The 14,131-nt window shown below is 31.7% G+C and overlaps 1 protein-coding gene across 2 annotated transcripts; it reads left to right on the top strand.

Annotated features, from left to right (window-relative positions):
• Positions 1–5,834: 5,834 nt before the first annotated feature.
• LOC133801580 (patatin-like protein 3) lies at positions 5,835–13,398 on the top strand. 2 transcript variants are annotated; one of them, XR_009876894.1, is made up of 7 exons: positions 5,835–5,959; positions 6,060–6,247; positions 6,346–6,637; positions 7,116–7,265; positions 8,636–8,996; positions 12,865–13,040; positions 13,119–13,398. XR_009876894.1 is itself a non-coding variant. In XM_062239824.1 (6 exons), exons 3-5 carry the CDS (start codon positions 6,389–6,391, stop codon positions 8,738–8,740), a joined length of 504 nt encoding a protein of 167 aa, XP_062095808.1. In that variant the 5' UTR covers positions 5,835–5,959; positions 6,060–6,247; positions 6,346–6,388; the 3' UTR covers positions 8,741–8,996; positions 10,237–11,104. The 2 variants fall into 2 exon arrangements, 1 of the variants encoding a protein (XP_062095808.1); XM_062239824.1 differs by lacking the exons at positions 12,865–13,040; positions 13,119–13,398 and adding an exon at positions 10,237–11,104.
• The last annotated feature ends 733 nt before the right edge of the window (positions 13,399–14,131 follow it).

Below are 14,131 nucleotides of genomic sequence, written 5' to 3'. Positions count from 1 at the left end.
CTTTTTCAAAATTTAAAGAATTCAAAGAAGTAGTCGAAGAAGAAGTTGGCAAGAAAATTCAATGCATGCGAACAAACAATGGCGGTTAATACACATCAGATGAATTTTCTTAGTACTTACGAGAGTTTCGCATACGCCATCAATTCACATGTGCAAATACACCGCAACATAATGGTGTAGCTGAGAGGAAGAATCGACACCTTGCAGAGACATGTCGAAGCATGCTACATGCATAGAATGTTCTAGGAAGATTTTGGGCAGAAGGTATGAAGACATCAGCTCATGTGATCAATAGACTTCCCCAAGCAAAGTTAGGGTTCATTTCACCCTTTGAGAAACTGTGGGGTTGTAAACCTACCGTAAGTCACTTTCGAGTGTTTGGCTGTGTATGCTACGTGTTCGTGCCAAGTCATCTACGTAGAAAATTTGACAAGAAGGCAATTCAATGTATCTTTATGGGATACGATAGCCAAAGGAAAGGGTGGAAGTGCTGCGATCCTAATACTGGAAAATGTTATACGTTAAGGAATGTGGTATTTGATGAAGCCTCATCATGGTGGTCACCACAAAAGAAAGAGTTGCCAGATTCGAAAGAAATAGAAGAGAATTTGCAAAAGAAGATGGGGGAGAAAATTATTGAACTACATTTGACTTCAGAAATGGATGAAGAAAAACAAAGTGAGGAAGACAATGAAGAGGCAACACAAATTCCCTGGCAAATAGGAGTGCATCAAAGAGTAGCAGATGATGCAAGTGATAATCAACTTGAAGAAGTAAGCCCACAACCTCAGAGATCAACAAGAGCACGAAAGTCGAATCCTAAGTATGCCAATGTTGCTGCAGCCGAAGAAGAAAAGTTTAGAGAACCAAATACATATGAAGAAGTGTCCTAGAATATCAAGTGGATAGAAGCTATGAAAGAAGAGATAAGTGCACTAGAGAAAAATCAAACTTGGGAGCTGGTGCCAAAGCCAAAGGAAGTAAAACCCATTTCCTGCAAATGGGTATACAAGGTAAAAAAAATCGTCCTGATGGATCGATTGAGAGATATAAAGCCCGGTTAGTAGCTCGTGGATTCTCTCAACAATATGGGCTAGACTATGATGAGACGTTCAACCTAGTTTCCAAGATTACAACAATATGAGTCATGCTGGCACTTGCAGCATGTAAAGACTGGAGACTATGGCAGATGGATGTGAAGAATGCCTTTCTACATGGAGAGCTAGATCGAGAAATATACATGGTCCAACTAAGAGGATTTGAGGATAAAGTTCATCCTGAGCATGTTTGTAAACTAAAAAAGGCGCTCTATGGATTGAAGCAGGCTCCAAGAGCATAGTATGGCAAGATTGTTGAGTTCTTAGTTGAGAGTGGATATGTCATGGCACATGCAGATTCAAGCTTATTTTTTAAAGTAAAGGAAGCAAAGATCGCAGTTGTTTTGGTAAATGTTGATGACCTCATCATCACTGCGATGATGAAGCAGAAATTTTCCAAACAAAGGAGAACGTGTCAGTTCGATTTCAAATGAAGGAACTTGGAGAATTGAAACACTTCCTTGGATCAGAAGTTGACCGAACTAAGGAAGGTTTATTTCTCTGTCAACAAAAGTACGCAAGAGATTTATTGCAAAGGTTTGGAATGCTCGAGTGCAAGCCCATCTCAACACCTATGGAAGCTAATGCCAAGTTATGCGTGCATGAAGGGAAGGACTTGCAAGATGGAGCAATGTACAAATAGCTGGTTGGTAGTCTAATTTATCTAACATTGACTTGACCAGATATCTCGTATGCAGTTGGTGTAGCAAGTCGGTATATGCAACACCCAAAGAAACCTCATTTGGAAGCAGTGCAACGAATGTCGAGGTATGTCAAAGATACCATTAACTGTGGCCTCTTATATAAGAAAGGTAACGAGGTTAAGATAGTTGGATACTATGATGTTGATAATGCTGGAGATCATGATACCCATCGATCAACTACTAGGTATGTATTCAATCTTGGATCTGGAGCTATATCTTGGTGTAGCAAAAGGCAACCAACAGTGTCCTTGTCAACCACTGAAGCAGAATATAGAGCAATAGCAATGGAAGCTCAGGAAAGTACATGGTTGATGCAACTAATGAAGGATCTACACCAATCTACAGACAATGCAATGCCACTTTATTGTGATAATCAGTCTGCTATTCGCCTAGCAGAAAATCCAGTTTTTCATGCTCGAACAAAGTATGTGGAGGTGCATTATCACTTTCTGCGAGAAAAGGTATTGCAAGAAGAGCTAGAGATGGACAAAGTAAAGAGCAAAGACCAGATAGCAGACTTGTTCACTAAAGGGCTTAACACTACAAGATTTCAAAAACTTAGAGAACATCTCAATATGAAGAGCCGGTGTTGAGGGGGAGTGTTAAAGTCACCACCGACTAATAGTCTAGAATTCTCTAGACTTGTACAGAATAAAAAAAAATTATCTAGATATATGTAGTTGTATGAAGCATTTTCTAGAAAATGGGCTTAGGCCCAAAATCATACATAAAGCTAGATTTCTCTAGCATCTTAAAGTCGGTTAAAGCAACCGACATTAAGTAGTATAAATAGGGACCTTGGGTCCCTTGGTGGCGTGTGTCCAAGTTTGTAGCAAAGTGTGTTTAAAAGAGTGTCTCAAAAGTGTGAGTCTAAGTGAGTCCTGTATAAGTGTGTCTAAAAAGAGTCTGAGATAATTTATTAAGTGAGTGCTCCAAAACAAAGTGTGTAAGTGTTTAGAGTGTGTTGTCATAAAATATTGTATTCAAGTCTTGGTGTAATTACTTTTGTAATAATAAAATAATTACGTTTTCACGTGTTGTAGTGTTCAATACTAATAATCGGTTGAAACTTGCTACAATAAATGACAAAAAATAGAACCAACATGGAGATGTCATGATTGAAAACCCTTCACTTTTCAAAATAACAAGATAAAAAAGCTATATTTATTTAAACAATTTGCTTATAAAAAAAAACAAGAATAGTATAATTTTAATAAAACTAAAAAGAAATTGCAACTCTTTTCTTTACTTAAGGCCTCTATATATTGCTCCGATCCAATGATGCCCTGGCACAGTGCAAACTCATTAATTTTATATCCATGGTTCTATTCAAGATAGATGGGACTACATTATAGTAATTCACGTCATATATGTATGTATATATGAATTTATATCAAAATCAAAATGATGTGAAATTGAAGCTTCCACATCGACTATATTAAGAAACCAATGTTAAAGAACTTGGTAGGGGATTAAAAACCTACGGTACAGGTCCACTTTAAAGTGAGGGGAGGCCCCCTGCCCCCTCATATGCTAATTATTTTAAATTTTCTTTGGAAAATTTTAGCCTGTATATTTAAAAAATATGCCAAACGTATTAATTGCTGGAAAAATATACTCCAAACTTCAATTAATTTAGAACGAAATGCCTTCTATAACTCTTCTCCTTTTTTTTTTTCTATCTGCGGTGACAAAGCATCACCTCCCCACGGTAGCAAAGCACCACCTTAACGTTACAAACACCATTAGCGTCGCCATTGCCATTGATGCTGCCATCATCACTGAGATACCTATCAATTTATTTTTTAATGATTGAAAATCTAACCCAAAACTTAAATACAATAAATTATTCACTTAAGACACTAATTTTTATATTTCAAACACTTCTATACATGAATTTTTAGTTTTGTTTGCATTTTTTTCTTCAAACCTACAAATTTGAAAATGGTAAAATTCTAAACAATTTTGATGCAAATCAATTGTACCATTAAAACTTAATTTGGGAAGTCAAAATCGAAAAGTTTGGTATAAATATCAATTTTGACTTTCAAAATTAAGTTTTGGTGAGACCATCGATTTTGCATTGAATTGCATCGAAATTGTTTGAAATTATGTAGATTTTAGATTTGAAAAAAAATGCTAACAAAATAAAAAAAAATCATGTGTAGAAGTGTTCATAATATATAAAGTGTCTTAAGTGGATATTTTGTTGGGTTTAATTTTTGGATTGAATTTAATTAATTTCAATCATTAAAAACATTAAAAAAAAAATTATTTCATGTAAGAGACATAATTTTTTTGTGGTTTGATAGTTGCTCGATAGTGGTTCAATGCAATTCTTGTAAGAGATATAAGTTTTCACTCGGGTGTCCTTTTGGGGTGATTTTTTTTTATTTTGGGTATTTTTTTGAGATCTACTCGTTTAAGATGTTCACATACACATTTTCAAAGTTTAGAACTTGAAAACGTACCAAAACATATCTTGAACATGAGGTATGTTTTGCATTTGTCATTTTTTTCAAGATTTACATTTCCCAAATGTGTATATACACGTCTCAAACGTGTAGATCGTGAAAAAAAATACCTAAAATAAAAAAAAAATCACCCCAAACAGACACCCGAGTGAAAAATTACGTATATCTTGCAAGAATCTTATCGAACACCATCGAACCACCATCAAACCTCCATCGAACCACCATCGAGTAACATCGATTTTTTCATGAAAATCTTGATTTTGAAGGCCCCATCGAGCTGGCATCGAGCACTATCGAACTACATCGATTTTCTGTAGATTTCAAAGTTTCAGATCTGAAGAAAAAAAATCGCAAAAAAACTCAAAAATCATGCCCAGATCTGTTCAAATGTAGTATTTTAGTGTCCTAAGTGAGAATATTTGCCGTTACATTGATTTCTATTATATTTTTACCTTACCCATGGATTTTTTTTTCTAGAGAGGGAGTTGAGAGGAATGGGTTGAGGGAGAGAGGAGGAAGATAGAAGAGGAAGTTGATGGGAAAAATTATGAGAGGTATTTTGGGTATTGTCAGAAGTAGGGGTGAGCATCTAAACCGACAAACCGCGGTGACCGACCGCACCGCACCATACTACACCGCAAACCGCGGTGTCAAAAGTGTAATGGTTCGGTATGGTTTGTATTTGAGCTAAACCGTGTCGTGCCGTGCGGTGCGCGGTTTGGTGGTGTGAAATTTTGGTTTGCACCGCACCGCACCGCACCGCACCGCATACTTACAAATATATTAAAAAAAAAAACTTTACATATATACCATTTTTTATAGTTACCCAATATGGGAGACTTGTATATTTTTTTTTGTGTTTCACTGAACTTAATTGATAACTTGTGATGTTGTTTAGAACGTATTAAGGATTTGTTATGAACTAAGGATTTAGTATTTTTTTTAAAAATTTAAATTTTGTTATGACATATTTTTTAACACAAGCCGTGGAAAACCGCCCAAACCACACCGCAAAAAATTGTTTGGTTTGGTCGGTTTGGTGCAACCAAATCACACCGCATGGTGTGTTCTAGTTACTAAAGCGCACTTGTGGCGTGGTGTATTAAAAAGTGTTCAAACCGCCCAAACCACACCTTGCTCACCCCTAGTCAGAAGAATTGACATTTTTTTGAAATGATTTAAATGCCTAACAATTTTTTGACTTAGAACCTCTCATTAAGCATAAAAACTCAAAGTTCCGTAAAAAAAATTGACCAAAACAGTTTATGAAATTGTCCTTTTCCCAATAAATTTCTGACTTATCCCATTGGTCATTGAATGTATTTATTTATCATATTAGACTTTTGATGCATATAGTTCTTAATAATAAAATTTAACTGGCAATTAGGACGTACGTAAGAGAACGTTTTTCAAATCATTCCAAATTAATTGATGACTTTTGACTACCCCTAATATTATTGAGATCACCATGAAAGGGTATAAAGGTAATTTAGTTATCATAGTAGCATCTATAAATATAACTATTACTTCCCGGATTGCATATATCTAACTTTTATTAATAATAACAAACAATATAATGAGTAATATTGGAGCTGATACAATTACCATTCTTAGTATTGATGGAGGAGGAGTTAGAGGGATCATCCCTGGGGTCATTCTTGATTTCCTTGAATCCAAACTTAAGGTATTATATATATATATATATTGTCATATTTGCCATGTGTGTATGTGTGTAGATGTACAAAATATATAATAAGTTTTGTGTGGATCGATGTGTGATTTAGGAATACGGTGGCGAGAATACAAGGTTGGCAGACTACTTTGATGTGATCTCAGGGACAAGCACTGGTGGTCTTATTGCAGCAATGATATCAACACCCAACGACTAAAACCGGCCTTTGTATGACGCCAATCAGATTGTCCCTTTCTACAAACGGGAATGCCCAAAAATCTTCAAAAAGAAGTGCAAATTGTGAGTAATCTAATAATAACAGGTTTTTGAAGCTGCTATCATACTGAAAACGTGCGTATAAATATATATATACACTAATCCAAAAATTGTTTAAACAGTTGTCAATCGTCATATGAAAACAATAATGGCGTTGCTGTGGAAATGCACCAGAGTACCCATTCAGAAGACTGTCATGAAATGTACCTGAAAATGTTAACAGATGCAGCAGCTTCCCATGGAAACGAGAATAATAAGAAAGTTTTATTAGGGTCAACGTATGATGGTAAAAACCTTCAAAAATTGGCTAGAGACATCCTTGGAGGTAACCGTCTGAGCGATACTCTGACAAATCTAGTCATTCCTGCATACGACATCAAGAAACTCTCACCTGTTGTCTTCTCCTCTTATGAGGTGACTTTCTCTCACTCTCTCTTGATTCTCCAACTTAAATTTTCCTATTATTTATAGGAATTTTATTGGTAAGGTCATCACTTTTACCTTGTGGGAACATTTTTTATTTTGGGCACCTCGAGAAATTATAACCTAATTTTTTTTTGTATAAAATGACGTATATTATAGTTATCACAAACATCTTGCAAAGTGTCGAAATAAGAGTTCAAATAGTCAATTACAGGTGTGCATAATTTTTTTTATTGGTATGGAAAACAGATTATTTAAATTCTGGTTTCGACCGACACTGTAAGTTATTTGGAATTTCTAAAAAATTTGTAAGATGACTATTATTACTATTATGTACGATATCATAAAAAAAAAATTAGGTTATAATTTCAGCTAGTTTAAAAATAGAAAAAGTCCTACAATAAGGGCAAAAATGATCCTCCCTATATATTTATATAAATTTGTTATTTATAGGATGGAATGGATGCAGGTGGATAATGGGAATGAAGAATTGGATGCTCTTTTATCAGATATCTGCATTAGCACCTCTGCAGCACCAACTTACCTTCCTGCTTATAAGTTCTCCAACAAAAATACAGAATTCAACATGATTGATGGAGGGGTTGCCGCTAATAATCCAGTATAATATAATATACTCATTTATTATTATGACTCTATCTAGCTAAGCTTTCTTTAACTTCTTTTTTAGCTTCAAGGGTTAAAATAGTCATTTTGGGAGTTTTAAGTAAAAAAGTAAAAACATCAATTTTTGATTCAAAAGTCTTTTTTGAGAAACTATTTTTCTTAATTTATTTATAGAATATATTTCTTTTAATGGATATCCAAACACTTGAAAAGCAAACTTTATATTAGAAAAAGATGTTTATGCAATAGATAAAAAATATAAAATGAACCACTACTTTTACTTATTTTATGCTTTTAGTTTTTGCAAAACTAGGTTTTTAGCTAAACGATATACATATACATACGCATATGATAAAAAAATTATTTTTAAAATGTATTTTAGTTTTATTTATTAGACAATAATATTTATTATAGTGTATATATATAGGATAATTTTATTATAGGAGCTTCACTTTAAGCCTTACCGGTGAGGCTCTCAGTGTTTCTCGACCAGTAAACAGTTTTCGGCACGATTTTTTTTATGACTGTGTATATTGTAGCTATTTAGAGCCTCCTGCAAATTTTCAGAAAATTCAGAATAGTTTACAGTACCGAAAACTAGGTTCAAGCACGTTGTTTTCAACGCATAAAAAAATTAGTCACGCGTGCAACAATATGTTTGAACCTAGTTTTCGGTACTGTAAACTATTCGGAATTTTCTGAAAATTTGCAGGATGCTCTATATAGTTACAATATACACAGTCAGAAAAAAAATCATGCCAAAAACTGTTCACGGGTCGAGAACACTGAAAGCCCCACTAGTAGGACTTAAACTGAAGCCCCTATAAGAAAATTCTCATATATATATATAACATATTTCAAGGAAAATTCTACAAAAAGTTCAGATAGGGAGTCTCTTAATTATCAGCTGTTAGAATGTAGAAAGTGGTGTATGGTGAGAAGCATGAGGTTCCATCTCAAAATCAATTGGTGATGAGTGGGGTAACTCATGCTCTTATGTATTGTTGAATGTATCCACACACTTTTCATGTGAGATATTTTTCACTAACATCGGCACATAGATAAGTTATAATTCAGAATGTTTTATATGACAGTAGACATTGTATTTATAACAAACTCCCTACATGCTTTTTTTTAATTTTGAATAATTTATTATACCCAAAGTAGTATTCAAAGAATATGTTGCACGCGTATCTTTTACCCATTTGTACGTGCGTGAAACATGCTATAATTTGATGAGCTGCCTACTCAAGAACTTTTCTCCGTCTCTCTCTCGATATATAGAATAGATGTACATGTGATTTATATTTGATGTAGCTCAAGTATGTATTTTCTTTTTAATTTAAACTTTGATTGAAATTGCAGACTGTAGCTGCTATTACGGAAGTTGTGAAAAAAAAGGGCAAAACTTCATTTAGAAAAAGGAAAAGGAAAGGGAAAAAGAAAAAGGGGAGAAGAAGAAGAGAGTGACTTGATAAATTCTTCTCGTCTTCTTGTACTCTCCTTAGGAACAGGAGCCGAAAAGAACGTGGGGAAGTACAGTGCTGATGTGGTTAATAGTTGGTGGACTAATGTTAATTGGATACAAAACCCACCCTTGAATTTCCGGACTTCGGATTGTCCAATCATTGATTTCATGTCTGACGCAAACGCAGATATGATTGATCACTACAGCACAATATTTTTTGATTCATCTCTTCATCGTGAAAATTTCCTTCGTATTCAGGTAAATTATATAAATATTTACATTTTACAGCTTTGTTATAATAAAATTAAATAATCATAATTAACTTTGCTAGGGTTAGAAAGACAAATAAAATAAAATAGTTGTTATATGCATGTACGTAACACACTTTTTTTTATTATATATATATTAGTATTATTTATTAAAAACGAATAATATATAGGATATATATATATATACACACACTACTATAGGGGATGCTGGTCTCTACTGACAATAACTTTCGTCGGTAGAACCCTAAATATATATCATTAGTAAAACCTTTGCCGACAATATAAGCTATCGGTAAATTGTTGTCGGTATATCTTTATCGGTAGAAAGCAATGTATACCGACGACATTATGTGTTTTCGGTAAACTCTCTACCGACAACACATTGTCAGCAGATTCAATTCAAAGTTGTTGGTAGAGATACTTACCAAATCTCTTATATACCTGTCTATACCGATTATGTGTTGTCAGTATAAGTAACAGACATTATTATTTTAATCAATTAGTATTTTGCTTTATATTATTATGAATAATAACGTAACAAAAATTAGTATATAACATAATTGAAATAATATAACTAAAATTATATTAAACTACTTTCATTAAACACTTAAATATATACATATGAGTTTGAAAAGTTAACTAGATGAGTTGTCCTAAAAATAAAAATAGATAATTTTGTGAATAAAAAAACGTATAAGTAATAAATCGACCTACTAGCTCAGCCCTCCGACATCGAGATCATAAGGTGATTGAGGCAGATTTTGAGATAGCGGGGTAATGCAATGAGTCTGGATGTGGTCTCCAACTGTCTAATGTGCTCCTACATTTCAGCAATCTCGTCTTCTCTGAGGACATATAGTCGACTAGGCTAACGAATCCTCAGTAGTAGATTGTGACAGTTGCGTCTAACGAATGACACGCTTACCATACATAGAAAAAAAAATTATGAACTATAAATTAACCGAGTAAAAAACTCAAAATTGTTAAAAATATAGTTAATATATGATCAAGTTTGTTCGGCTGTTTTCGTCACCCACCTTTTGCCTTGTTTGTGGTGAGTACCCGTCCAAGCATCTAGGATCGGTACAAGTTGCCCAATCTCAAGATTGCACTATATATCACATACATAAATAAAAAATAAATAAATATTTTAAAAAAACTAATAAAAGAAAAAGTAGATAAGATAAAATAAATTTAAAACTAAATTAACTTACTTTTTTGTATCGCAGATCTGGTATGGAATAAGAACCCCTACGACTTGGTTCTTTCGACTTTTTCCTATTTGTCAAGTTGATCTCAAAATGTTTCTAAAAAAAACATTGTGTTATTGATATGTTAAATTAAAAAGGCTAAGTAAAAAAAGAAATAGTTAACAAATAAGGATACATTCACTTCTAGGCGTGAGGAGTACTCAATGTACTTTTGCCACTGCTCCGCTGAACATCCTCTGTATTGATTTGTAAGCCCAAATTTTTTAAGATTCTCGCCTAAATCACACTTCCAATTAGCGTACCGTTTTGCACAGGATTTGTCTATTTTGTGCAAGATTCCTTGGAGGTGCTCTGCTACATATATTTGTCGTCCGATGTAAAATAAATATATTCTAGGTGTCAAATATTTATTAGTAAATATGATATGTAATTAAAGAAAAGAAACATAAATATAAAATAATTTACCTTTAGCCGCTATAATATCATCCTTTTGGAGGCCTCCACTACGTTTGACCAATTTTTACATTTATGATCTGTATACTTTCTCACCAGTAACTCTACCTCCCTATTGGAACATGACGTGTAATCTCCTACCTTTTTATAAGTTTTTTCTCTCAAATCCCATTCAAGAGGGTAAATGACGTTTAAATTTTTCCCTCTCATGTCGTGTAGTTAATTCTTTGTAGCGTCCATATTTTTTCGAAGCAACTATTATTTATAAATTAATATGTAAACATAAATATTAATAACCTATTTATATGATGTCTAACTGTAATATATTTAAGTTTAAATATTATCAAACTTATAAAATTGAGTAATAATTTAAATTCGACTTACTTTTTTTTTCTATTTTAAAATATTAATTTAATTTTGGGTAGGTAACCATTTGGTACCCTGTGTTTTTGCAAAGTATCATTTTGGCACCATCTGTTTACAATAATGCTCATTTGGTACCATGTATTTTGAAATCGTACATATTTAATATCTTAAATTCAAATTTAATTCATAAAATTTTTCAATTTGATCAAACTGCTATCAATTTTATGAGTTTCAAATTCAAATTTAATTACTTAATTACATACATAACTTATGGTAATTTGGTCATATTTATACAATTTTATTTATCAAATCTGAGTTTAGGGTACCAAATATGTATGATTTTAAAATATAGGGTATCATATGATGATTATTGAAAAAAGAGGGTACTAAAACAATACTCTGCAAAAACACACAGTGTCAATTAAGTAAATTCTCTTTAATTTTTATTTAAAATTAATATTTTATTTATTAAAAATTTATTATTGTTAATATTATTAAATATAAAATTTAATTTTATTTAATCATAATCAACAAATTTAATTATTTGACTTATTAATTGACTAGTTTATCAATTCAATATTATATTTATTTTTTGTTGAAAATTATTATTAAATTTATTAATTTAATAATTATTTTTAAAAATTGGCTTTCTAATTATTTTTAATTATTTTAATCATAACTAGAAAATATTCTTATTTTACTTATTAATTCACTATTTATTAAATTGCATATTTTACTTACGCTTTATTGAATCGTTTTATTAATTTTCACAAAATCTCTAAATTTTCTAATTTTATAAAAAATTCGACAGCATAACCACTATATTTTCATCTATCCAAAAATTTAAAATCATGCAAATAACACACAAAAAATATATTCAGACCCAGCACATACACAAATGAGTACAAATATCATAATTCTATACAAAGCACATTTTTACTAAAAATTAACAAAAACAACAAATTAATATACATATAATATGATTTTTACTAGTAAGATTAAGAACATATACATTAATTAAAATAAACAACACAACAAAAACAAAAATAAATTTAAACAAATAAAATCCAATCTATTAATCTAACTTTATTACCATTAACACTCAAATAATTTATTTTCACTTAACCCAATAAAAATGCTTATTTTCATTTATACCTGTTAAAGTTATGGAGTTGTGGCCACAGTCGTTGTTGAGGGGCGGAGTCGGAGCCAGAGCCAGAGCGAGAGTCGGAGCCATCTATTTCCACAGTGGTCGGATTTTGAGAGAAATTTGGGGAAATTGTGAAAGACAAAAAAAAAAAAAAGGAGAAAACTTACTATAAGAGAAAGACCTTCACCTTAAGAGAAAAAGCTTACCAATTACAAAAGAAAATTAGAAAATGATTGCAGGAGAAAAAAAATTAAACCAAAATTGGCAAACTTTGTGAGCTTTGTATATAATCTTGTGATGGAAGAAAAATTGAGTTTGTGGGTTTGTGAGCTTGAGAAGGGAGTGAAACTAGTGGAGGGATTTTTAGTGGGAGAAGAGAGAAAAAAGGGTGGATTTAGGTGAGACAAAGAGTATTTTCACAGCTGAAGAAAAAAGAAAGGGTTTCAGACTTTTTGTTATCTTTGAAACTTCTACCGACAACACATTTTTGGTATAGGCCAACGTTGTCGGTAAAACAACCCTAAAAAGATCGCTAGAGCTTGCACATTTTCTTAAAATACTTCTACCGACAACATTTTTTATTGTTGTCGGTAAAGGTGTTCTGGGTACTTATTTTTGTAGTGATATTTTATAGATTTTTAATTAATGACTATATATTTTTACTTCAATCTTTGAAGGATTCTAAGTTGCCAAAGGAACTTGCTGCCATGGATAATGCTGACCCAGCTAATTTGGATAAACTGGAGCAACACGCGAAAGACTTGCTGAAGAAGCCAGTTACAGGCCTCAATCTAGCTACCTTTCAACGTATTATTGTGAACGAAAATGAGACTTACCAAGTAGCACTCGGAAAGTGAGTAATTAATTTATTGCATTTGTGTAAGCTTGATTTGTTTCATGATTAACTAATAATACTATGCATGGTTTGCAGGTTCGCAGAAAAGCTTATTGCCATAAAGAAAAGTCGAGCCAAATTAGCCGACTCACAAGGCCACGCAGTGGCGCTGTATTAAAAATTAGTGTTAATCTCAACATGGTCTGCTATTTGTTGAGTTAAACATATAAATAAATCGATATTTTCTTGGAGTCCAATAAATTACACAAAGTTCGATTTACTATAAATAAGTGTGTCGTTTGGTTTATGATGTAATAGTTTCAATGAAAGTCCACATGTGTAATAAAGTTGTACGATTGTCTTATTTGAAACAATATATTTTATTGTATTTTATATTTATATAATTGAACTTTTTCAAATTGTATTAAATTTTATACTCGACCTCAAATCTAAATTGAATCAACATTACGATTGGGTTGAAACAGGGCCAACCCTGACAATACATGTGCCCTTGGAAAACTTAAGGGAATTTAAAAAAAAAATATATGGCTTTTATAACTTTAATATAAAAAAAATTAAGAATTATATTTTTCTTAATTTGTATAGAAAAATTTATTAAAAAAAATTTTAAGTATCAGAAATATAATTAGTAGCTAATTAAAATATGACAATGATATATTTGTTATCATAATTATATTTTCTTTGATTTTGAAGGATATTTTATTTTTTATTTTATTTTTAATTTTTTCTTTCATTTTTAATTATTTTTTTAGTTATTTTTTTTCCTTACTTGTTTTTTCTTCTAGTTTTTCTACTAATTTTTTTCATCATTTTTTTTTCTTTCCATTTTTTCATTCTTCTTCTTCTTATTTTCATTTTTATTCATTTATCTATTTTTTTTTCTTTCATTTGTATTGTTTTGTTTTTTTGTTCCTATTTTTTTCAGCTTTTTTTCCATTTTTTTCCTTCTATTTTTTCTTCATTTTTGTATTTATTATTTTCTTCTTACATTTTTTTCGTTTTTCACACATATGAGCTTTTTTTTCTTCTTCCATTTTTTTTCTACCAATTTTCATTCATATTTTTTTGCTTTTCATTTTTCCATTATT

Source organism: Humulus lupulus, chromosome 9, assembly GCF_963169125.1.
Source record: "Humulus lupulus chromosome 9, drHumLupu1.1, whole genome shotgun sequence".
In the NCBI taxonomy this organism is placed as follows: Eukaryota; Viridiplantae; Streptophyta; class Magnoliopsida; order Rosales; family Cannabaceae; genus Humulus; species Humulus lupulus.
The sequence above is the reverse complement of the archived record's forward strand: the minus strand, read 5'-3'. Positions and strand labels throughout refer to the sequence as shown.